General features: G+C 37.3%; 2 protein-coding genes across 16 annotated transcripts in view; one reads left to right on the forward strand and one right to left on the reverse strand.

Annotated features, from left to right (window-relative positions):
* abcg2a (ATP-binding cassette, sub-family G (WHITE), member 2a) overlaps positions 1-2,120 on the forward strand; it is a 30,585-nt gene extending 28,465 nt beyond the window's left edge. The window contains exons 16-17 of one of the 2 annotated variants that reach the window (XM_073938712.1): positions 1,663-1,822; positions 1,881-2,120. In XM_073938712.1, the coding sequence (XP_073794813.1) occupies positions 1,663-1,813 (151 nt within the window). In that variant the 3' untranslated portion in view covers positions 1,814-1,822; positions 1,881-2,120. 2 annotated transcript variants of the gene reach the window in all.
* Positions 2,121-2,582: 462 nt separating this feature from the next.
* On the reverse strand, positions 2,583-26,131 carry mcoln3b (mucolipin TRP cation channel 3b). 14 transcript variants are annotated; one of them, XR_012398842.1, is made up of 14 exons: positions 26,031-26,131; positions 21,762-21,973; positions 21,343-21,510; positions 21,022-21,175; positions 19,667-19,736; positions 19,465-19,561; positions 19,120-19,219; positions 18,316-18,425; positions 16,551-16,777; positions 15,667-15,768; positions 13,678-13,800; positions 11,170-11,376; positions 9,856-10,007; positions 2,583-2,988 (listed from the first exon to the last, which is right to left on the reverse strand). XR_012398842.1 is itself a non-coding variant. In XM_021470072.3 (14 exons), exons 2-14 carry the CDS (start codon positions 21,969-21,971, stop codon positions 2,940-2,942), a joined length of 1,692 nt encoding a protein of 563 aa, XP_021325747.1. In that variant the 5' UTR covers positions 21,972-21,973; positions 26,031-26,131; the 3' UTR covers positions 2,583-2,939. The 14 variants fall into 14 exon arrangements, 7 of the variants coding, with proteins under 7 accessions (XP_021325747.1, XP_073795597.1, XP_021325746.1 ...); XR_012398843.1 differs by having other exon boundaries at positions 13,678-13,830; XR_012398846.1 differs by having other exon boundaries at positions 16,551-17,392.
* Between the last annotated feature and the right edge of the window lie 79 nt (positions 26,132-26,210).

Consider the following 26,210-nt stretch of genomic DNA (forward strand, 5'->3'; position numbering starts at 1 on the left):
GGGAATTTCTTTCTGTGACGTAAAAATGCAAAGTTTTCATTTCTTGAAACACCACGACTTTATTCTGTCAATTTAATGAGTTTTTTTTACTCTAATATAAAAATGTAACAAGTTTTTTTTTTTTCCACAAATCTTAACTTTAACATCTTATTTTAAAAAATTTCTTCTTTTTTCAAAACTTTGCGTTTATTCTGAACACAAGGTGAACATTATCTTGAAATGTAAAACGTTTAGTTTTTTTCTTTTATTTTCAAAATTGAACGTGTTTTTCTGAACTCCAGTTAAGTTTTCTTGTTAGGTTTTGAGAATAACGTTTTAAAAATAAAGTTGTCGTTTTGAGAAAAAAACTTTAATGTTTAGAATAAACTTAATTTCTACAAAAATTTTTTTTCTTTTTTTTACAATTTTAAGAATAAAAGCTGGTGTTGTGTGTTAAGAACAATACATTTCATGTTTATTTTTTACACAAGCATTTAACTTTTTTAACGCTTTTTCCAAACATTGACTTTATTCTCAAAATTACTTTATTTTCAGCCTTTTATTGGAAAATTGTTCTCAGAAAACGACGTTAATCTTGAAATGTTACACATTTATTGTGAAGGCACAAGTAGAACTTTTTTTTTTAACCTGACCTGTTGTTTCTGATATTTGTGTATTTTTCTTAAAATAACTTCACAAAATTTGTAAAAGTTATATTACGGCTAAATGTTACATTTTGAGAACAGTTGTGTTTTTTTTTTTTAAAAAGTGTAAAATTTCAAGAAAAATTCAACTTATGCTTAAACAGTACAAAACCGTGTTTTGAGAAAGAATATTAACTTTTTTAATTCTGATGAGAATAAACTCAAATTTGGAGAATGTTTTATTGCTTTTTTTTAATTTTGAGAATGAATTCATTGTTTTGAGAGAGAAAAAATCAGTTTTCAAGAATTTTTTACTTTAAACATTCAATTTCAAGATTAAAGTTGTGCTTGAATAAAAACTTAAAACATTTGAAATAAAATGCTGAGAATTAACTGAAAATTTGAGAATAAAGTCAATTAGAAAAAAAGCTTTTTTCAAGAAAAAGGTTGAATGTTTTTGAGAATAAACCTAAATTTTCATTCAATTTTTTTTTTTTTTTTTTTTAGAAACTTCTTATTTTTGGAAGCTCAACTTTACTCCAAATTTTAGTATTTTTTTTCAGCACACATTTTTAAATCAAATGTTTCAAATAGTTTATTTCTTGAAAACATGACCTCAAAATTGATCATTTTTTCTGAGAAAAAAAAAAAAAGTTTTCCTGAAATTTTACATTCTTTCATTCAAAACACGACTTTTTAAATGCATTTAATTAAATGCTGCTTTTCTCCCACACTTTTTCTTGGAATGTAACAAGTTTTTTGTTTTTCTAAACTTTCTCAAAAGGAAACGAGTTTATTACATCTTAAAATCAGTTTGTCAACACATAAACTTGTTTTTCCCCTCTTTTCTCAAAACGCAACTTTAAAATATGTTTTTTATTTATTTCTCAGCACGCATTCAACTTTATTTTGTTTTTGAAATTGAGTTAGATATTGATTTTAATGAATGATTACGTAATGTTTTAGCTGTGTACGTGCAGTGTTAAAGCTAGTCAGTAAATGTGTGTGTGTGTGTGTGTGTGTATGTATATTGTGGCAGGTGTTCCTCCGGCGAGGAGTTTCTTCAGGAGCAGGGCATCGACTACTCAGCCTGGGGTTTATGGCAGAATCATCTGGCTCTGGGAATCATGACCTTCATCTTCCTCTGCATCGCATACCTCAAACTGCGCTTCATTAAGAAGTTCACATGAACAATCAGTCACACACACACACACACACACACACACACACACACACACACACACACACACACACACACACACACACTCTGCTTCAGTTTATGCATATTCATTACACAAACGCCTAATCCAGCACTCAGATCACTAACACTGTTCACTTATGGATATATGTTGTTAATATCTAATCAGTTCTTCTGTAATCACTGGATTTTGTTTATGACCAGTGTTTACATAAATGTTCAGATTATTTGAAGATCAGCATTTATATTGTTTATATATAATATTATTAACAAAATAAATAAATCTGTTTTTCCATATATTTATTTTGTTAATATAAAATAAATAATTTGTAATTGTTTTTTTATGACCGATGTTTATTAAGAAAACGTTCAGATCTGCTTCTGGATTATTTGAAGATTACTGTTTCTATCTTTTATATGTAATACTATATATTTTGTTAATATAAAATAAAGACTTTTGTAATTCGTTTATGAGTAATGTTTATTAAGATCTCATCAGATTATTTAGATCCTTTGAAGATTTTCATGCATATATTTTCTATATTTATATAGCTATTATAAAATAAATAATTTGTAATTGCTTTTTCATGACCAGTGTTAAAGAAAATATTTGTTTGTTTTTTTAGATGTGATTTTTGTTTGTTTGCCCGAACGACATTCACACTTAACCAGTAAAAGTTTCAACTGATTGATTATTATCAGCATCAGCAAATAGAACGTTTCATTTCCATGAGAAAAACAAAGCAAAGAGACAAATTTCATTTTTATTTTATTTTGGATAAAATGGCAAAAACTCAAGCATGCGCTGCACACTGTTCTAATTATTTACTTTCAATATAGACAACTTAAAAATGAAGAGAAATAAATCAAAGCCTTACAGGAAAATCCAGATCAGCTGTAAATCCTCCAGACGCTTCGTGTGTGATTTAAACATTTAGAGAATCATCTTAAACGCAGAAGTGAAATGTCTGTACGGTATAAAAGCACATGATGATGCAAATATAAACGCAGGATTGTTCTGTTGATTCCTTCTCGACACTGCAACACTTTCAGCTCTGCAGATATCCTTCTCTTCATTTACTTCTGCTGAACGTGAAGAGATTCTGACTGAACATCCATCAAGAGGAGCATTCAGAGAAGTGCGTGTCTTCATCAGAGTCACTCGACCTGCAACACACAAATATGAGTGCATGCGTGCACATACAGATACAAACACATAATATTTGAGCACATAACAAATAAAAAATGAGCGTTAACGTTTTACACAACAATCCAGACTGTGTTTAGCTTCAGTGTTACTCTGTTCTCCAACATTACTCCAGAGTAACGTTAGACTAACATTGGAGAACAGAGAAACGTTAGATTAACATTGGAGAACAGAGTAACGTTAGACTAACATTGGAGAACAGAGTAACGTTAGACAAACATTGGAGAACAGAGTACCGTTAGACAAACATTGGAGAACAGAGTACCGTTAGACAAACATTGGAGAACAGAGTAACGTTAGACTAACATTGGAGAACAGAGTAACGTTAGACAAACATTGGAGAACAGAGTAACGTTAGACAAACATTGGGGAACAGAGTAACGTTAGACTAACATTGGAGAACAGAGTAACGTTAGACTAACATTGGAGAACAGAGTAACGTTAGACTAACATTGGAGAACAGAGTAACGTTAGACTAACATTGGAGAACAGAGTAACGTTAGACTAGCATTGGAGAACAGAATAACGTTAGACTAACATTGGAGTAATGTTGGAGAACAGAGTAACGTTAGACAAACATTGGAGAACAGAGTAACGTTAGACTAGCATTGGAGAACAGAGTAACGTTAGACTAACATTGGAGAACAGAGTAACGTTAGACTAACATTGGAGAACAGAGTAACGTTAGACTAACATTGGAGAACAGAGTACCGTTAGACAAACATTGGAGAACAGAGTACCGTTAGACAAACATTGGAGAACAGAGTACCGTTAGACAAACATTGGAGAACAGAGTAACGTTAGACTAACATTGGAGAACAGAGTAACGTTAGACAAACATTGGAGAACAGAGTAACGTTAGACTAACATTGGAGAACAGAGTAACGTTAGACTAACATTGGAGAACAGAGTACCGTTAGACAAACATTGGAGAACAGAGTAACGTTAGACTAACATTGGAGAACAGAGTAACGTTAGACAAACATTGGAGAACAGAGTAATGTTAGACAAACATTGGAGAACAGAGTAACGTTAGACTAACATTGGAGAACAGAGTAACGTTAGACTAACATTGGAGAACAGAGTAACGTTAGACTAACATTGGAGAACAGAGTAACGTTAGACTGAACAGAGTAACGTTAGACTAACATTGGAGAACAGAGTAACGTTAGACTAACATTGGAGAACAGAGTAACGTTAGACTAGCATTGGAGAACAGAGTAACGTTAGACTAACATTGGAGTAATGTTGGAGAACAGAGTAACGTTAGACAAACATTGGAGAACAGAGTAACGTTAGACTAGCATTGGAGAACAGAGTAACGTTAGACTAACATTGGAGTAATGTTGGAGAACAGAGTAACGTTAGACTAACATTGGAGAACAGAGTAACGTTAGACAAACATTGGAGAACAGAGTAATGTTAGACAAACATTGGAGAACAGAGTAATGTTAGACTAACATTGGAAAACAGAGTGAAATTAGACAAACATTGGAGAACAGAGTAACGTTAGACTAACATTGGAGAACAGAGTAACGTTAGACTAACATTGGAGAACAGAGTAACGTTAGACTAACATTGGAGTAATGTTGGAGAACAGAGTAACGTTAGACAAACATTGGAGAACAGAGTAACGTTAGACTAGCATTGGAGAACAGAGTAACGTTAGACTAACATTGGAGAACAGAGTAACGTTAGACTAACATTGGAGAACAGAGTAACGTTAGACTAACATTGGAGAACAGAGTAACGTTAGACAAACATTGGAGAACAGAGTAACGTTAGACTAACATTGGAGAACAGAGTAACGTTAGACTAACATTGGAGAACAGAGTAACGTTAGACTAACATTGGAGAACAGAGTAACGTTAGACAAACATTGGAGAACAGAGTAACGTTAGACTAACATTGGAGAACAGAGTAACGTTAGACAAACATTGGAGAACAGAGTAACGTTAGACTAACATTGGAGAACAGAGTAACGTTAGACAAACATTGGAGAACAGAGTAACGTTAGACTAACATTGGAGAACAGAGTAACGTTAGACAAACATTGGAGAACAGAGTAACGTTAGACTAACATTGGAGAACAGAGTAACGTTAGACAAACATTGGAGAACAGAGTAACGTTAGACTAACATTGGAGAACAGAGTAACGTTAGACAAACATTGGAGAACAGAGTACCGTTAGACAAACATTGGAGAACAGAGTAACGTTAGACAAACATTGGAGAACAGAGTAACGTTAGACTAACATTGGAGAACAGAGTACCGTTAGACAAACATTGGAGAACACAGTAACGTTAGACTAACATTGGAGAACAGAGTAACGTTAGACTAACATTGGAGAACACAGTAACGTTAGACAAACATTGGAGAACAGAGTAACGTTAGACTAACATTGGAGAACAGAGTAACGTTAGACAAACATTGGAGAACAGAGTAACGTTAGACTAACATTGGAGAACAGAGTAACGTTAGACAAACATTGGAGAACAGAGTAACGTTAGACTAACATTGGAGAACAGAGTAACGTTAGACAAACATTGGAGAACAGAGTAATGTTAGACAAACATTGGGGAACAGAGTAATGTTAGACTAACATTGGAGAACAGAGTAACGTTAGACTAACATTGGAGAACAGAGTAACGTTAGACTAACATTGGAGAACAGAGTAACGTTAGACTAACATTGGAGAACAGAGTAACGTTAGACTAACATTGGAGAACAGAGTAACGTTAGACTAACATTGGAGAACAGAGTAATGTTAGACAAACATTGGAAAACAGAGTGAAATTAGACAAACATTGGAGAACAGAGTAACGTTAGACTAACATTGGAGAACAGAGTAACGTTAGACTAACATTGGAGAACAGAGTAACGTTAGACTAGCATTGGAGAACAGAATAACGTTAGACTAACATTGGAGTAATGTTGGAGAACAGAGTAACGTTAGACAAACATTGGAGAACAGAGTAACGTTAGACTAGCATTGGAGAACAGAGTAACGTTAGACTAACATTGGAGAACAGAGTAACGTTAGACAAACATTGGAGAACAGAGTAACGTTAGACAAACATTGGTGAACAGAGTAACGTTAGACTAACATTGGTGAACAGAGTACCGTTAGACAAACATTGGAGAACAGAGTAACGTTAGACAAACATTGGAGAACAGAGTAACGTTAGACTAACATTGGAGAACAGAGTAACGTTAGACTAACATTGGAGAACAGAGTAACGTTAGACAAACATTGGAGAACAGAGTAACGTTAGACTAACATTGGAGAACAGAGTAACGTTAGACTAACATTGGAGAACAGAGTAACGTTAGACTAACATTGGAGAACAGAGTAACGTTAGACTAACATTGGAGAACAGAGTAACGTTAGACTAACATTGGTGAACAGAGTACCGTTAGACAAACATTGGAGAACAGAGTAACGTTAGACAAACATTGGAGAACAGAGTAACGTTAGACTAACATTGGAGAACAGAGTAACGTTAGACTAACATTGGAGAACAGAGTAACGTTAGACAAACATTGGAGAACAGAGTAACGTTAGACTAACATTGGAGAACAGAGTAACGTTAGACTAACATTGGAGAACAGAGTAACGTTAGACAAACATTGGAGAACAGAGTAACGTTAGACTAACATTGGAGAACAGAGTAACGTTAGACTAACATTGGAGAACAGAGTAACGTTAGACTAACATTGGAGAACAGAGTAACGTTAGACTAGCATTGGAGAACAGAATAACGTTAGACTAACATTGGAGTAATGTTGGAGAACAGAGTAACGTTAGACAAACATTGGAGAACAGAGTAACGTTAGACTAGCATTGGAGAACAGAGTAATGTTAGACAAACATTGGAAAACAGAGTGAAATTAGACAAACATTGGAGAACAGAGTAACGTTAGACTAACATTGGAGAACAGAGTAACGTTAGACTAACATTGGAGTAATGTTGGAGAACAGAGTAACGTTAGACAAACATTGGAGAACAGAGTAACGTTAGACTAGCATTGGAGAACAGAGTAACGTTAGACTAACATTGGAGAACAGAGTAACGTTAGACAAACATTGGAGAACAGAGTAACGTTAGACTAACATTGGAGAACAGAGTAACGTTAGACTAACATTGGAGAACAGAGTAACGTTAGACTAACATTGGAGAACAGAGTAACGTTAGACAAACATTGGAGAACAGAGTAACGTTAGACTAACATTGGAGAACAGAGTAACGTTAGACAAACATTGGAGAACAGAGTAACGTTAGACTAACATTGGAGAACAGAGTAACGTTAGACAAACATTGGAGAACAGAGTACCGTTAGACAAACATTGGAGAACAGAGTAACGTTAGACAAACATTGGAGAACAGAGTAACGTTAGACTAACATTGGAGAACAGAGTACCGTTAGACAAACATTGGAGAACACAGTAACGTTAGACTAACATTGGAGAACAGAGTAACGTTAGACTAACATTGGAGAACAGAGTAACGTTAGACAAACATTGGAGAACAGAGTAACGTTAGACTAACATTGGAGAACAGAGTAACGTTAGACTAACATTGGAGAACAGAGTAACGTTAGACAAACATTGGAGAACAGAGTAACGTTAGACAAACATTGGAGAACAGAGTAACGTTAGACTAACATTGAAGAACAGAGTACCGTTAGACAAACATTGGAGAACACAGTAACGTTAGACTAACATTGGAGAACAGAGTAACGTTAGACTAACATTGGAGAACAGAGTAACGTTAGACAAACATTGGAGAACAGAGTAACGTTAGACTAACATTGGAGAACAGAGTAACGTTAGACAAACATTGGAGAACAGAGTAACGTTAGACTAACATTGGAGAACAGAGTAACGTTAGACAAACATTGGAGAACAGAGTAATGTTAGACAAACATTGGGGAACAGAGTAACGTTAGACTAACATTGGAGAACAGAGTAACGTTAGACTAACATTGGAGAACAGAGTAACGTTAGACTAACATTGGAGAACAGAGTAACGTTAGACTAACATTGGAGAACAGAGTAATGTTAGACAAACATTGGAAAACAGAGTGAAATTAGACAAACATTGGAGAACAGAGTAACGTTAGACTAACATTGGAGAACAGAGTAACGTTAGACTAACATTGGAGAACAGAGTAACGTTAGACTAGCATTGGAGAACAGAATAACGTTAGACTAACATTGGAGTAATGTTGGAGAACAGAGTAACGTTAGACAAACATTGGAGAACACAGTAACGTTAGACTAGCATTGGAGAACAGAGTAACGTTAGACTAACATTGGAGAACAGAGTAACGTTAGACAAACATTGGAGAACAGAGTAACGTTAGACAAACATTGGTGAACAGAGTAACGTTAGACTAACATTGGTGAACAGAGTACCGTTAGACAAACATTGGAGAACAGAGTAACGTTAGACAAACATTGGAGAACAGAGTAACGTTAGACTAACATTGGAGAACAGAGTAACGTTAGACTAACATTGGAGAACAGAGTAACGTTAGACAAACATTGGAGAACAGAGTAACGTTAGACTAACATTGGAGAACAGAGTAACGTTAGACTAACATTGGAGAACAGAGTAACGTTAGACTAACATTGGAGAACAGAGTAACGTTATACTAACATTGGAGAACAGAGTAACGTTAGACTAACATTGGTGAACAGAGTACCGTTAGACAAACATTGGAGAACAGAGTAACGTTAGACAAACATTGGAGAACAGAGTAACGTTAGACTAACATTGGAGAACAGAGTAACGTTAGACTAACATTGGAGAACAGAGTAACGTTAGACAAACATTGGAGAACAGAGTAACGTTAGACTAACATTGGAGAACAGAGTAACGTTAGACAAACATTGGAGAACAGAGTAACGTTAGACTAACATTGGAGAACAGAGTAACGTTAGACTAACATTGGAGAACAGAGTAACGTTAGACAAACATTGGAGAACAGAGTAACGTTAGACTAACATTGGAGAACAGAGTAACGTTAGACTAACATTGGAGAACAGAGTAACGTTAGACTAACATTGGAGAACAGAGTAACGTTATACTAACATTGGAGAACAGAGTAACGTTAGACTAACATTGGTGAACAGAGTACCGTTAGACAAACATTGGAGAACAGAGTAACGTTAGACAAACATTGGAGAACAGAGTAACGTTAGACTAACATTGGAGAACAGAGTAACGTTAGACAAACATTGGAGAACAGAGTAACGTTAGACTAACATTGGAGAACAGAGTAACGTTAGACTAACATTGGAGAACAGAGTAACGTTAGACTAACATTGGAGAACAGAGTAACGTTAGACTAGCATTGGAGAACAGAATAACGTTAGACTAACATTGGAGTAATGTTGGAGAACAGAGTAACGTTAGACAAACATTGGAGAACAGAGTAACGTTAGACTAGCATTGGAGAACAGAGTAATGTTAGACAAACATTGGAAAACAGAGTGAAATTAGACAAACATTGGAGAACAGAGTAACGTTAGACTAACATTGGAGTAATGTTGGAGAACAGAGTAACGTTAGACAAACATTGGAGAACAGAGTAACGTTAGACTAGCATTGGAGAACAGAGTAACGTTAGACTAACATTGGAGTAATGTTGGAGAACAGAGTAACGTTAGACTAACATTGGAGAACAGAGTAACGTTAGACTAACATTGGAGTAATGTTGGAGAACAGAGTAACGTTAGACTAACATTCAAAGAACAAGACACAAACTAGACCAGAAACAAGGCAAAACACTGAAAAAATCCTTTGTGTGTGTGTGTGTACCTGTGTGAGCAGCAGCACATCAGTTTTCCTCCTCCTGTGCTGCTGATGCTGTTGGTTTTCTCCACACTGAACTCTCCAGAATCTGGCAGATCTTTACACTGCAGGACGAACGCCTGAAGATCCGACACCGGCTCTCCATCCAGCTGCTGATGCTGAACACACACACACACACACACACACACACACACACACACACACACACACACACACACACAAAATGGCCATATGAGTACAATTTTACAGATGACATAAAGATCTCAATTTGGGAAAAATGTTTCATTTATGATGATTCAAATGGTAGAATCTGTTAAGCCTGAGTGCTTTTAATATCCTCAAACAGTCACAGGCCTCAAAACCACATCCAAATGATAAACTATAATCCAGACTCCACGTTGCGTATCCTGCCATGTGACGATTGTGAATGATCACAGTGCGATATCGGTGCTGAAATAATATATTGTGCAGCCCTAATTGGGGTGTACTATCACTAACATAAGTAAATAATCTGCGTATAAATAATTTTCAAGTTGTCCAAATATAACCACATTGCGATGTTCTGGCAACGTTACTTTGTAGTTGTTAAAAATAAAACCTTAAAGAAACACTGCTACAACATTATTCTCAACATTTCATTAAATTTCTTTCCTTGAAAATGTAACATTTTATTGAAAACACAACTTCACTCTCGAAAACTTTTCTTGAAAAATAATTTCAAAATTTAATTCAGAATTGAAAGTCTTCATTGTTTGATGTGTTTTAACACAAATAAATGTATTTGTAGTTTGTTCTAAATTTTATTGCTAGTTTTCTTGAAATTTAAGGTGTTTTATTGAACACTTCTCAAAACCCGACTTTTTTATTAAAATTTTAGTTTTAACATTTTATTTCAACTATATGTTTTTTGCAATAAAATATTGAGAATGCAATAAATTTTTAAAATGAAGGAATTTTGTTTTAAGGTAAACAAAATTAAGGAAAAAAATGCAATGCTAAGAACAAACATTACATTACATATATACATATTTCAAGAGCAAAGTTGTGTGCCAAGGAAAAAAAGGTTAAATAAAAAATTGCCATAAAATGTAGAGAATGCATCCAATTTTGATGATGAACGAAACAAAATGTTAAATTTCATCATCTCGAAACAATTTTTTCCCCCCCTGAAATGTAAAGATTTTATTTGTTGAAACAACGTCATACTCAAACTGTAATCTGTTTATTCTCCACACAAGGGTTCAACATTAATAGCTGGTTTAATAAAGGCTGACAGAAATACTATCGTTGTGTGCGTGTTTGTTTATTTAGATGTCTGACCTTGATGGTGTCGTAGGTGTCTGTGATGAGTGTGATGAACAGACTGAGCACCATGTAGATGAACAGAGACACAAACGTGTAGAGATACAGACGACTGAAGAGCCAAACCACAAAACTCTTCTGCTGCATGTTCTTAAAGGTGGCGAACATGTCATCTCCATTGATCAGCGAAAACAGACTCTCAGACACAGTGTTCAGAGTCCGGAACTGGAGTAATAATGGGGAATAAAGTAATGTTAGACTAACATTAGGGTAAAATTAGAGTAATGTAGGAAAACAGTGTAACGTTAGACTAACATTAGCTAAACATTGGAGTAATGCAAGACTAACATTGGAGAAACATTGGAGTACTGTTGGAGAACAGTGTAACGTTAGACTAACATTAAGGGAACATTGGAGTAATGTTGGAGAAAAGAGTAACGTTACACTAACATTAGACAAACTTTGGAGTAATGTTGGAGAACAGAGTAACGTTAGACTAACATTAGCTAAACATTGGAGTAATGTTAGAGAACAGTGTAACGTTAGACTAACATTAAGGGAACATTGGAGTACGGTTGGAGAACAGAGTAACGTTACACTAACATTAGACAAACATTGGAGTAATGTTGGAGAACAGAGTAACGTTAGACTAACATTAGCTAAACATTGGAGTAATGTTGGAGAACAGTGTAACGTTAGACTAACATTAAGGAAACATTGGAGTAATGTTGGAGAACAGAGTAACGTTACACTAACATTAGAGAAACATTGGAGTAATGTTGGAGAACAGAGTAACATTAGACTAACATTAAGGAAAAATTGGAGTAATGTTGGAGAACAGAGTAACGTTAGACTAACATTAAGGGAACATTGGAGTACTGTTGGAGAACAGAGTAACGCAAGACTAACATTAGGGGAACATTGGAGTACTGTTGGAGAACAGAGTAACGTTACACTAACATTAAGGGAACATTGGAGTACTGTTGGAGAACAGAGTAACGCAAGACTAACATTGGAGAAACATTGGAGTAATGTTGGAGAACAGAGTAACGTTAGACTAACATTAGACAAACATTGGAGTACTGTTGGAGAACAGAGTAACGCAAGACTAACATTGGAGAAACATTGGAGTAATGTTGGAGAACAGAGTAACGTTAGACTAACATTAGACAAACATTGGAGTACTGTTGGAGAACAGAGTAACGCAAGACTAACATTGGAGAAACATTGGAGTAATGTTGGAGAACAGAGTAACGTTAGACTAACATTAGACAAACATTGGAGTACTGTTGGAGAACAGAGTAACGCAAGACTAACATTGGAGAAACATTGGAGTAATGTTGGAGAACAGAGTAACGTTAGACTAACATTAGACAAACATTGGAGTAATGTTGGAGAACAGAGTAACGTTAGACTAACATTAAGGAAACATTGGAGTAATGTTGGAGAACAGAGTAACGTTAGACTAACATTAGACAAACATTGGAGTACTGTTGGAGAACAGAGTAACGCAAGACTAACATTGGAGAAACATTGCAGTACTGTTGGAGAACAGAGTAACGTTAGACTAACATTAAGGGAACATTGGAGTACTGTTGGAGAACAGAGTAACGTTAGACTAACATTAAGGGAACATTGGAGTACTGTTGGAGAACAGAGTAACGTTAGACTAACATTAGACAAACATTAGAGTACTGTTGGAGAACAGAGTAACGCAAGACTAACATTGGAGTAATGTTGGAGAACAGAGTAACGTTAGACTAACATTAGACAAACATTGGAGTACTGTTGGAGAACAGAGTAACGCAAGACTAACATTGGAGAAACATTGGAGTACTGTTGGAGAACAGAGTAACGTTAGACTAACATTAGACAAACATTGGAGTACTGTTGGAGAACAGAGTAACGCAAGACTAACATTGGAGAAACATTGGAGTAATGTTGGAGAACAGAGTAACGTTAGACTAACATTAGACAAACATTGGAGTACTGTTGGAGAACAGAGTAACGCAAGACTAACATTGGAGAAACATTGCAGTACTGTTGGAGAACAGAGTAACGTTAGACTAACATTAAGGGAACATTGGAGTACTGTTGGAGAACAGAGTAACGTTAGACTAACATTAAGGGAACATTGGAGTACTGTTGGAGAACAGAGTAACGCAAGACTAACATTGGAGTAATGTTGGAGAACAGAGTAACGTTAGACTAACATTAAGGGAACATTGGAGTAATGTTAGAGAACAGAGTAACGCAAGACTAACATTGGAGAAACATTGGAGTAATGTTGTGGAACAGAGTAACATTAGACTAACATTAAGGGAACATTGGAGTAATGTTGGAGAACAGAGTAACATTAGACTAACATTAAGGGAACATTGGAGTAATGTTGGAGGACAGAGTAACGTTAGAATAACATTAAGGGAACATTGGTGTAGAGTATTGTTGGACTAACAGTAGGGAAACATTAGAGTAATGTTGTGTGAAGGTTATGATCAGGTTCTGAATGTGTGTGCGGTGATTGACCTTGGTGTGGTAGGGGCCCAGAACGATCCAGCCGCAGAAACAGTAGCCCAGGTAGATCATCGCAGCGCAGCAGGTGAAGCGGATCACATTCGGCAGAGCCACTCGCAGAGTAATGATGAGGATCTGAACAACACAACACACACACAACATAGACTGTTACACACACACACAGAGGGACACACACATACACAAAGGGCCACGTGCACATACAGAGGGTCGCACACATAGAGGGCCACACAAACCCACACACATACAGAGGGCCACACACAAACACAAAGGGCCACACAGACCGACAGACAGACACACACACACATACTCTGTGTCAAATTCTTAAGTATCACACAATAGACAAACAGCTGTTTATTATTGTGTAAATAAGACTTCAGTGATGCACTACATTAGTGTAGAGTTGTAAATGCAGAGTAGTTGTATTTATAAACCATCCAGTCTATACACAACTCCTGAACTGCTCGGAGTTTCACTGTGATTCAATATTTAGTTCATTTTTTGAAGTCGTTTTAGAATGACATTGAGAAAAGCGCTATACAAATACACTTGCATTAAATTGACACACACACCTTTACTGAAGATAACACACTCAAGACCACAGTGATACAGGACAAACTCCTGAAGTCAGTAATCAAAATATTAGATATAGATTTATATACTTTAAATATCGTTAAAGGGTTAATCTGTTGCAGAGGTTTTTAATGTTGATGTACTTTCTCGTTATTTGCATGTCCAGTAAAGGATCCAGAAAAACTAATCATGTTTATACACTCACCGGCCACTTTATTAGGTACACCTGTACATCTACTCGTTAATGCAAATTTGTAATCAGTTAATCCCATGGCAGCAGCTTAATGCATTTCAGCATGTAGACATGATCAAGAGGATCTGCTACAGTTCAGAGCGAGCATCAGAATGGGGAAGAAAGGGGATTTAAGAGACTCTGAACATGGCATGGTTGTTGCTGCCAGACGAGCTGCTCTGAGTATTTCAGAAACTGCTGATCTACTGGGATTTTCACGCACAACCATCTCTAGGGTTTACAGAGAATGCTCCGACAAAGAGGAAATATCCAGTGAGCAGCAGTTCTGTGGGCGCAAATGCCTTGTTGATGAGGCCAGAGGAGAATGGCCAGACTGGTTCCAGCTGATAGAAAGGCAACAGTAACTCAAATAAACACTCGCTACAACCGAGCTCTGCAGAAGAGCATCTCTGAACACACAACACGGCCAACCTTGAGGCGGATGGGCTACAGCAGCAGAAGAGCACACCGGGTGCCGCTCCTGTCAGCTAAGAACAGGAAACTGAGGCTACAATTCACACAGACTCACCAAAACTGGACAATAGAAGATTGGAGAAACGTTGCTGCTCTGATGAGTCTCCATTTCTGCTGACACATTCAGATGCTCGGCTCACAATTTGGCCTCAACAACATGAAAGCATGGATCATCCTGCCTTGTGTCAGCGGTTCAGGCTGGTGGTGGTGGTGTAATGGTGTGGGGGAGATTTTCTTTGGGTCCATTAGTACCAATTGAGCATCAACGCCACAGCCTACCTGAGTATTGCTGCTGACCATGTCCATCCCTTTATGAGCACAGTGTCTCCATCTTCTGATGGCTACTTCCAGCAGGATAACGCAGCATGTCATCTCAGACTGGTTTCTTGAACATGATGATGAGTTCACTGTACTCAAATGGCCTCCACAGTCACCAGAGCTCAATCCAATAGAGCAGCTTTGGGATGTGGTGGAACGGGAGATTGGCATCATGGATGTGCAGCCGACAAATCTGCAGCAACTGTGTGATGCTGTCATGACAATATGGAGCAAAATCTCTGAGGAATATTTCCAGCAGCTTGTTGGCAAACAACAGGCAGATCTGAAGGCAAAAGGGCTCCAACCCAGTACTAGTAAGGTGTACCTAATAAAGTGGCCGCTGAGTGTATATTTGTATTGGAAAGCAAGAGAAACAGCAGGCGTACGTTGTATTTCTTTAGGTATCCCATGTATCGCAGGACCCCAATCCAGACCAGCATAGTGCCGGTGCCAAGCAGAATACTGCAGAGATCATAACTCGCCACCGCCTGCAACACAACACAAAGTCAACACAACAACACACATTAAACAACAACAACAACTCTTTAAACAATACATACACTCTACACAACACACATTAAAAACAACAGCAATGCATTAAACACCACACATGCAAAATCACAACAGCAACACTTTAAACACAGCACATATTCAAGACAACAACACATTCTACACAACTCACAGTAAACTAGAGCTGCACGAGATATATGTATGTATATATATATATTTTTTGTTTTACTTGGAAACAATTTTTGGTTAGTATTTTAACCATTTTGGCTTTTGCCTTAATAAACTCTTAATTTGCTGCACATTAATAGTTATTTAGGTAGTTTAGGTATTGGGCAGAATTAGGGATGTAGAATAAGATCATACAGAACCGAATGTGATTATTTTGATGGACTGTGATGATTCTGTAGGGGAGTGAACCATCCATAACATAATAAACAAACTACAAGCATAGATACATGCAACAAAGCAAAGAGAAGTCAAATAAACAGTGCATGCATGAAGGTTTTGTATATGTAAATGTAGAAATTACACTGCAAACTCAACATTGCATATCTTTGTGATGTGACTATTGCAGATGCACAGTGCGATGTCGATGCTGAAACTATATATTGTGCAGCCCTACATTAAACAACACAACATTCTACACAATACACAACCAACACAATGTTTGTACAGCCATTGTAAAAGCACTATAGACATGAAGATGAGCTGAATATGCAGGTGTGTGTTGTGTCGTGTCGCTCTTAAAGGGCCAGCGCACCTTCAGCTGGATGACGATCTTCAGCACGGATCCGCTGATGGTCAGAACATCACTGACGATGATGAGCAGATACCAGCCGTTAATGAACTCCAGACGCTCAGACAGAGACACACACTTCCTGTAGCGGCGCAACGAGAACTCGCTGTATTCCTGAACACACACACACACACACACACACACACACACACACACACACACAACAACAACTCATACACTGCAACACACGTCTGCAACAAAATTCAAGAGTTCTATATTTCAGCTGCATGCAAATGTCCATGCACTGTAAACTGCACACAGCAAGCTTTAATATTCATTTAAATAATGATCATTTTAATATGCATTTATGCAAATATCCATGCACTGGAAAAATGCACACTGCATGCATAATTAATTATTTAAATAATGATATTTTCCATATGCATTTATCCAAATGTGCATGCACTGTAAAACTGCACACATCATGCACTATTATTCATTTAAATAATAATTTTAATATGCACATATGCAAATGTCCATCCATGGACTGTAAAACTGCACATGGCATGCATAATTATTTATTTAAATTATCATTTTCAATATGCATTTATGCAAATGTCCATGCACTGGAAACAGCACACAGCAAGCTTTAGTATTCATTGAAGCAATGATCATTTTAATATGCATTTATGCAAATATCCATGCACTGGAAAAATGCACACTGCATGCATAATTAATTCATTCATTCATTCATTTTCTTGTCAGCTTAGTCCCTTTATTAATCTGGGGTCGCCACAGCGGAATGAACCGCCAACTTATCCAGCTTGATTATACACAGCGGATGCCCTTCCAGACGCAACCCATCACTGGGAAAGCATGCATAAGTAATTATTTAAATTATATTCAATATAAAATTATGCAAAAGTCAATGCACCATAAATCTGCACATGATTTATTACTCATTTAAATAATGATCCTTTCCATATATTAATATATAAACAGTAAAATCTGTTCATTTTAAAAACAATTATATTTATTCAGTTAATGGGCATGGCTAAATGGTAAAACTAGTTTAAGACTTATTTATTTTCTCTTCTCCATGATGACAGCACATAATATTAGACTAGATATTCTTCAAGACACTAGTGTTCAGCTTACAGTGACATGTAAAGGCTTCACTAGGGTAATTAGGGTAAAGTTAGGGTAATTAGGCAAGTCATTGTATAACAGTGGTTTGTTCTGGAGACAATCCAACACTAATATTGCTGAAGGGGCCAATAATATTGAGCTTAACATGGCTTTAAATCTATGCCTTTATGTCAGTTGAACTAAAATAATAATAATAATAATGATAATAATAATAATAATAATAATAATAATAATAGGAAACAGTGTGAAAGTTGTGTTGCTCTGCTCAACAGCACTAAGGAAACATTAGAAAAAAGTTAATTTCACTAAAATGGTCTTCAACCGTATATGAGACACACACATTGATGTATTGATGATAGACGCATGCACAACGCTGGTTGATGTGATTAATAATGCATTCAGTTTTCCACTATTTCAATTATGAAGTGAAAATATTTGCATTTAAACCATTGAGGCCATTAAAAACGCATGAGCTGTATTTAAGACAGAGTCAGCAACATCACATGAGCAGCAGCACAGCTTCAGGAGACTCTTATGGCCAGATTTAGTCACTCCTGCTGACTAACTGAGCTGTATATGAAGCAGCAACCCAGTGTGTGTGTGTGTTTATGGTCATCTGAGTGTGTGAGTGTGTGCTGACCTTCTGCAGCAGGACTCCGGCCTTCACTGAGCGAATGCAGAGCAGTAAAGATGTGGAGAGGATCAGAATCACCACAGCGTCAAACAGAACCATCATGTACATGTTCCTCGCTGCTACACACACACACACACACACACACACACACACACACACACACACACACACACACACACACACACACACACACACACACACACACACACACACACACTTATTACAACCAGATTATCAACATGTGCATTCATGCACTGCTCAATTTTAACTTGAATATTCTGATCACACACACACACACACACACACACACACACACACACACAGTTCTTTAGCGTTTATTCATATTTACTACATTATTAACAATATTCTGATTATTCAAGCCAATGTTAATGGCTTTGTTCTAATCTATATTCTGATTTTAGATGGCAAAAACTAATACAGTGTTATATTTATAGTCTTGAAAGGTATGCAAAGTGTTGGATTATTCCTCATTTGTGAAATTAAATGTCACAAAACATGCAACTTTAGTTTTTAGCATTTCTTAAAGGAGCAGTAAGTCTGACACCCAGTGGTTGAGCCAGGTATTGCACTCTTCTAGTATGAAAACAAAAAGGTTACAGGTCTCCAGCATTCTTCAAGCTGTCTTCATTTGTGTTCAACAACAGTGAAGGGTGAGTAAATGATCACAGAAGATTGATTTTTGGGTGAACTGTGCCTTTAAAGAGCTTTACAGGATTCATTTTGTAAATGCTAACACAAGCTGATCCATGCCAACAGTGTTTGTGCAGTGGAGGATCATGGGAAACTCACAGGCTCCGGTCATGCTCCAGTCACTGCACTCATAGATGTGCACTTCATTATCCAGATCCACCAGAATCCTGCCGCTGTGAGCCTTGTTGTCAAACTGGATCTAAAACACACACACGCGCACACACACTTTGAATTGTAATGCAATATAAATGAGTGTTTCTGATCAAAATAAACAGACTTGGTGAGCAGAAATCTAAATGAACTGAAGATGACGCAGATTATTCATGCTTTCCTCAAGGGGAAAACCTGCACATTTTCCAGCAGATTTCTTCCCTTTCAGCCTCAGTCAGGAGTGTGTAAATATGAGTGTATGAGCAACACTGTGCTGGAGCTCATGTGACGCACCATAATGTTGAAGACGTAGCAGTCCGGCAGCTCGTGATACTCCACCGTCTCCAGGTTTATGGCTTTCAGAGTGAAATTCACTGTCACTGATAATAACCTGAACACACACACGCACAGAGTTTAGGTAATTATTTTTTACATTTTGATGACAGATATGAACTCTGATTGGATAATAATGCATCACAGAATATTTGTGACAAACCTCTCGAAGTGCAGAGTGAAGTTTAGTGGACTCTCAGTGAAAGGATCCTGCGGGTAAATCAGAGAACACTCTGGGGAAAAAAACAGACGAGGGTTTAGGTGCGCTCAAAAAGCACATTTAAAAGATTTCAGAAGCAGATTTAAAAGCATTTAGAAGTTTTCAGAAGCACATTTAGAAGTGTTTCGATGTTTCTAGAAAGCATTCAGAACAACTCAGAAGTATTCAGGGGTTTTCAGAAGCACATTTAGAAGTGTTTCGAAGCTTTCAGAACAATTCCTAAGCTCTTTAAAAGGTACAGAAGTGTATTTAAAAGCATTTAGAAGTTTTCAGAAGCACATTTAGAAGTGTTTAGAAGTTTTCAGAAGCACTTACAAGTGTTCAGTGACATTCAGAAAAATTCAGAAGCTTTTAGAAGTGTTCAGAAGTGTATTACAAAGCATTCAGAACAATTCAGACGTTTTCAGAAGCATTTGGAAGTGTTCAGAAGTTTTTAGAAACATTTTTACAAGCACATTTCAGAAGGGTTTACAACAATCCAGAAGCATTTCGAAGTGTTCAAAAGTTCTCAGAAACATTCAGAGGTTTTCAGAAGCATATTTAGAGGCATACAGAACAGTTCAGAAGCATTAAGAAGTGCATTTGAAAACTTCTGAATGCTTCTGAAAACTTCAAGACAATTCAGAATGTTTCAGAAGCAAATTTAGAGACATTCAGAAGCATTTAGAACTAGATTTGGAAGCACTTAAAAGTGCATTCAGGTGAGCATTCAGTCATTTCCAGAAGTGTTCAGAAAGGTGTTCAACCGTGCATTCAGAAGTGTATTTAAAAGCATTCAGAACAATTCAGAAGGATTTGGAAGCACATTCAGAAGTGTTTAGAAATGCCTTCAGAGATTTCTTTAGAGGCAACTATTTAGAAGTGCATTCAGACATTTCAGAATTGCTCGGAAATGCTTTTAGAAATGCAGAAGCAGCTAAAATGAAGCACATGCAGAAATGTTCAGAAGTTTCCAGAAGCAAATTTAGAAGTTCTCAAAAGTGTATTTAGAAGCATTCAGAAGTGTTCAAAAACGTTTTCAGAGCTCAGAAGCTCATCCAGAAACGTGCATTTGAAAGTTTTCAGAAGCAAATTTAGAAGTTCTCATAATTGTATTTTAAAAACAATCTGAAGATTTCAGAAGCCCACTTAGAAGCATTCAGAAGTGTGTTCAGATACTTTCAGAAGTGCAGAAGCATTCAAAACTATTCAGAAGTGCATCTAGAAGAGTTCAGAAGTGTCTTCAGACGTGTTTAGTAGCACATTAAGACGTTTAGAAACGTTCAGATGATGAGCACTGAATTGATGTTGATCTTCACCTTGATCCACGCGGCTGTCGATGTCGAAGGTTTCGTTGGCCGGTGAGATGCTGCCGTTGTGGTAAAACTGCTGGCAGATGCAGAGCGGAGTGTAAACATCGCCTTCCTGCTCATACTCGTGATTGCCCACCGTTATACTCGGCAACATCAGAAACTGCAATGAGGGAGAACACCAGACTCACATCTGTTTTCCTGAAGGTGACCTGACATGTCCACTTCCACAAGATGTAAAATAAGACTCTGATCTGCCTGTAGTGCAGTGTCAAAATAGCACACAAGTAATGTTTCATAACTGCGTGTGTGTGTGTGTGTGACTCTGACCTGCTGGACGATGTGTGTGATGTGTGTGTAGACGTCCAGCTGTGTGTAGATGGCGTAGGTGTTTGTGTTGCTCTCGCTGTAGTTCTTGAGGAACAGATGCCTGAACGTCAGCAGATTCTCCTCCTTAAACTGAACCACCATCTGATTACTCAGACCAAACGACACCAGCTGCATACACACACAAAACACACACACACTTCATTATGTCGCATTTATGAGCACGTTTCTTCATGGAGACCAAAAACATGAGCACACAAGGTCAACATTTAGCAGAACAGTTACTCATGGAGACGTTTTGTACTCACAATGTGATCAACACCAGACACACAAACACACACAGAGGAAGAAACGCATGCACGTACACAAACAAAGTTGCACACACACACATACTTATTTGTGTGTGCAGCTCCTCCTCTCACCTGTACAGTGACGACGGCGATCTTGACGATCTGCAGGAAGAGTTTCCAGGGCTTCCTCTGCCGAGCTTTATATTTATCACAGGGGTTCATGAAGAAGTACTTGAGTTTCCTCCGGAAGGCCTCCAGCGCGGGGTCCACATGAGCCTCACACTCAGACCAGTTCCCGTTGGGGTCATTTATACACAAGTAATCCTCACGGGAGTCGTCCATCACTAAACACACACACCGTTATCACATCTCTGAAGAAACACTCTTACAGTACACATCAAATCAAAACTAACCATACTGGGGTGCGTTTCCAAAAACAATGACGTAACTCACGATGCATCATTCGGGGAAAGAGCGATGTAGTGACGAGTGTTTCCCAAAAGTTTCTCTGTGGCAGATCCACCGCTTTTACCACGTTAGTTATAATGTAAAACGTCTATAATGATGCTCTGAACCAGTGGATCTCAAAGTGGGGGTCGCGGAACAATGAAGGGGGGGGGTCGCCTATTTATTTTTATTAAACCATAAAAATCACCATATTATATCCAGAACCTACTGAATTTTTTTTTTTTACAGTTTTTATATACCAGGGGTCACCAAATTTGTTCCTGGAGGGCCAGAGTCCTGCAGAGTTTAGGTCCAACCCTAATCAAACACACCTGAACACGCTAATCAAGCTCTTACTAGGTGTAGGAGCCTATGGCTGCGTCCGAAACTGCCTACTACTCAGTCGGTACTGCATTTGAGTTTAAACGTACTACTCGGCCGTTAGAAAAGTACGTCCTATACAGTATGAATGTGAAAAGTATGAATGGAATTCGGACATACTACATCAGCCATTTTGTCATGGTCACGTGACCTACTTGCGTCAGTTGCGTCGCATTACTCCCATTCATGAATTCGCTCGCGGGGCATCATGGGATAGCGCAGCATGGCTGGGATGCGCACTCTAGAATCTCGCCGGAAGTAGTAAGTCATCCGGGTACTTCTCGCATACTGATTTTCGAATTCTATGAATTCGGACATACTACTCGGCTCACATACTGATTTTAGCGTACTATATAGTATGGAAGTATGCGGTTTCGGACGCAGCCAATATGTTGACTTGAATGTAATTTGCACTGTCACCACTTGGGGGCAATATGTGCACATAGGGTTTTAAAGTCGGTGTTTCCTGCATGAGAGAAGAAGACTTGAGGAAGGGAACGCGGTAAAGTCTAGATCGAATATGCGGCCGGCCGGAAGTGCGATATGCACATTAATAAAGCAGCATTTTTTTATGACACTGTATAACAATAATTAATATTTTTACAGTACTGTGAGGGTTGGGTTTAGGGTTGGGGTGGGGGTAGGCATTAAAAATGACATTTTATTGGGTAATTTAATAGATAACATAACTAATACTCGGTACAAATACAGTTTTTACATTACTGTGACGGTTGGGTTTAGGGTTGGGGTGGGGGTAGACGTTAATAAAATACAACAAATGAGAAATTTAATAAATGATAGAAATTATTCGCTTTAACTTCCAGCCGCAAACGTATCCGCTCTAGCAACAACCAGGGAACGCATGCAGTTTTTACCACACCAAACTCGCACACCTTTGAGGTCGCTAAAGGGTTCACCATTAATAATTGCAAGTATGTATTTATAATGAGCTAAATAAAGTGAATTTAAATTTGAAGAGGAAGCAAGACTGGACATTGGGTGTGTGCGTAAAAAACGTGCGTTGAGATGCCAAGCCTTCAACATTTAGCTGCTGCAACAATAGGTACACCTGAAACACCCAGGCAGGTGTGTTGAGGCAAGTTGGAGCTAAACCCTGCAGGGACACCGGACCTCCAGGACCGAGATTGGTGACCTCTGCTATATACTATATAGTTACTATAGGGGCTTCTGTTACTAGTTCTATTGGACTGCACCCGTGGGGTAATTACATTATATTACAGACGCAGCAATAGCGTCAGATGCAGCAGATTGATTTTATAACACCAGGATAAACTTTCTGGCACATCTACAGCACTGACACACATTAAACCAAGAATAGACTTGGGTCTGCTGGCGTGTGTGCGCCATTGCATGCAAGGTTTCTGTATTTATAACCACCTCAGAGGATGTTTGGGGCGGCGAGTCACTGGCATTGTTATTTTGGGGGTAGCAGGCTGAAAAGTTTGGGAACCCCTGCCCTAAATGAGGTGGAGGAACTACTTCTTTAGAGAAGAACCCCATCATTTATTTGTGCAGATGATAATGTTTTACAAGCACACACATTTAAAAATAATCCAATATTAGTTTTGGTAAAAACGTGCACTCGCTCTCCATATTACACTGAAATATATGTGAACAGCACCAATAGAGCCTGTGTTTCCTTTACCGATAATATTGAAAAAAAAATCATACTTTAATATTAATATTAATGATTATTATTATTATTATTATTATTATTATTATTATTATTGTTGTTGGTATTATTCATTCATTCATTTTCTTTTCGGATTAGTCCCTTTATTAATCTGGGGTCACCACAGCGGAATGAACCACCAACTTATCCAGCATGTTTTTACGCAGTGGATACCCTTCCAGCTGCAACCTATCTCTAGGAAAAGTAATAATAATCATTAGATTATTTACAATGATCAGGCCTGTAGCCAGAGGGGGATCAAGTGTTTCAGAAGACCCACCCCTCCCTGACAAAGGTCCAGAATTGTTCCCATTCATGAGCTCATTTGTCCTATTTGACTGCTGTGCCTTCATAAACAGTAAAAATAACCCATCGAAAACGGCTTTAAGACCGAGCAGAATCCTGGTGTGACTTCAGCTAATCAGTGCAAACAATTATTTTTCCAATGTCCAGCTGTGCAAGAACACATCTGACATAAGCGCAGTCATTTTTCACAGTATTAATCTTAAAATAGAGAAAACATTTGACAACTTATTCTTCATCTTCAGAAGAAAACATGACCCATAAAAAAGTGTGAAGCACCATAAGCAGCCCATATTAAAATCAATTTCAAGAATATTTTGCCTATTTATGAATTTTTCACTGAATATCCATGAATTTTCAAATGTTTTTTTTTATGAGAGGCTAGAAAAATGGCAAAGCTCTACATTATATTTATTATTATTATTATTATTATGTTTTAGTTTTTTATTATTAAAAGGAGAGTTAAATGTGCTGGCCAGTCTGTTATTTGCCTAATAAATTTACAGGCTATGGGTTTTAATTTAAACTTTTTTTTCTAATGATAAATTTGTATTTTAAAAATAAATGTGTCACATTTCTTTATTCTAAACATTTAGTAAATATTTTTGGTACATTAAAAAGTGAGGTTATGATGACCATCCGACAAGCCAATTAGTTAAAAAAAACGTTCTTAAAATGTCACCTAAATACAGTACTTTTATCTCATAATTAAATAGAAAATAAAGTGAATAACTGCAAAAAAATCCACTTTCTGAGAAAAAAGAACCACCTCTTTCACTAGGCTGGATACAGGCCTGATAGTACCAAAATAAAAAAACAAAGAAATATTAATAAGTTACCTGATCTGGGGACATGTAAAAAAGATTTTAAAAGTTGTGAGTGAAGAGGGCAAAAAAATATAAAATAAAATAAAGATAATAGCAATTTAATTGAATATACTGGAATTGTACACAAATAAATTACATAAACAATACAAAATCGGGTTACAATTTCAGAATTGACATAAAATCCACATAAATAGGATAAGGTTTAGTACAAAGCCGACATTAGAATTTATATTAACAAAATAATAATAATAATTATTTATTTTAAATGCACGGAAAAAATCTGTAAATTAATATTAGAGATGAATAAAATCTTTAAAAGCTTAAGAGGATTTAAGATGGTGTTAAACTCGTCATCTCCGTGTGAAAAGGCTCTATTATTGTGTGAACAGATTAATCTCGATGTAAATAAACAGATCAGCTCTCGGGTTGACAGAGACGTGCAGTAATGCGGCTTTTCCACTGGATGAACTGATTCTGAAAGGTGTTTTTGATTAATTTCTCCACATTCCTGACTGTCACATGATAAAATCAATCACGTGAAACAATCATACCTGCCCGGCATCCACATAAACCAGAAACACACACAATATTACATACAAGACGGAGAACAAGAGTGTTAAAATCAATTCCAAATCAAAGATCACTAGCAGAACTCAAACACAGCGCCACATTTCACAGCATTCCCGTCAGAAAACCTCAATAAAGCATGATATCTGAGTACAAATGCGAAGAGTTTCATTGGTAACTCACCAGCGGATAATTAGATCAGTTGTTTGTCAGTCAGTGGTGTGAGTGTGTGATCAGACGAGCACATCTGCGTCTGCTTTCCGAACTAAAGTCCACAAATATCTGAAATCAATCCGAATTCAGCTGTTTCAGACCGACCGTCAGTCAGCAGGTGTGGGGGGCGGTGCTTCAGCTGAACAACGC

This window comes from Danio rerio, chromosome 23 (assembly GCF_049306965.1).
Source record: "Danio rerio strain Tuebingen ecotype United States chromosome 23, GRCz12tu, whole genome shotgun sequence".
NCBI lineage: Eukaryota > Metazoa > Chordata > Actinopteri > Cypriniformes > Danionidae > Danio > Danio rerio.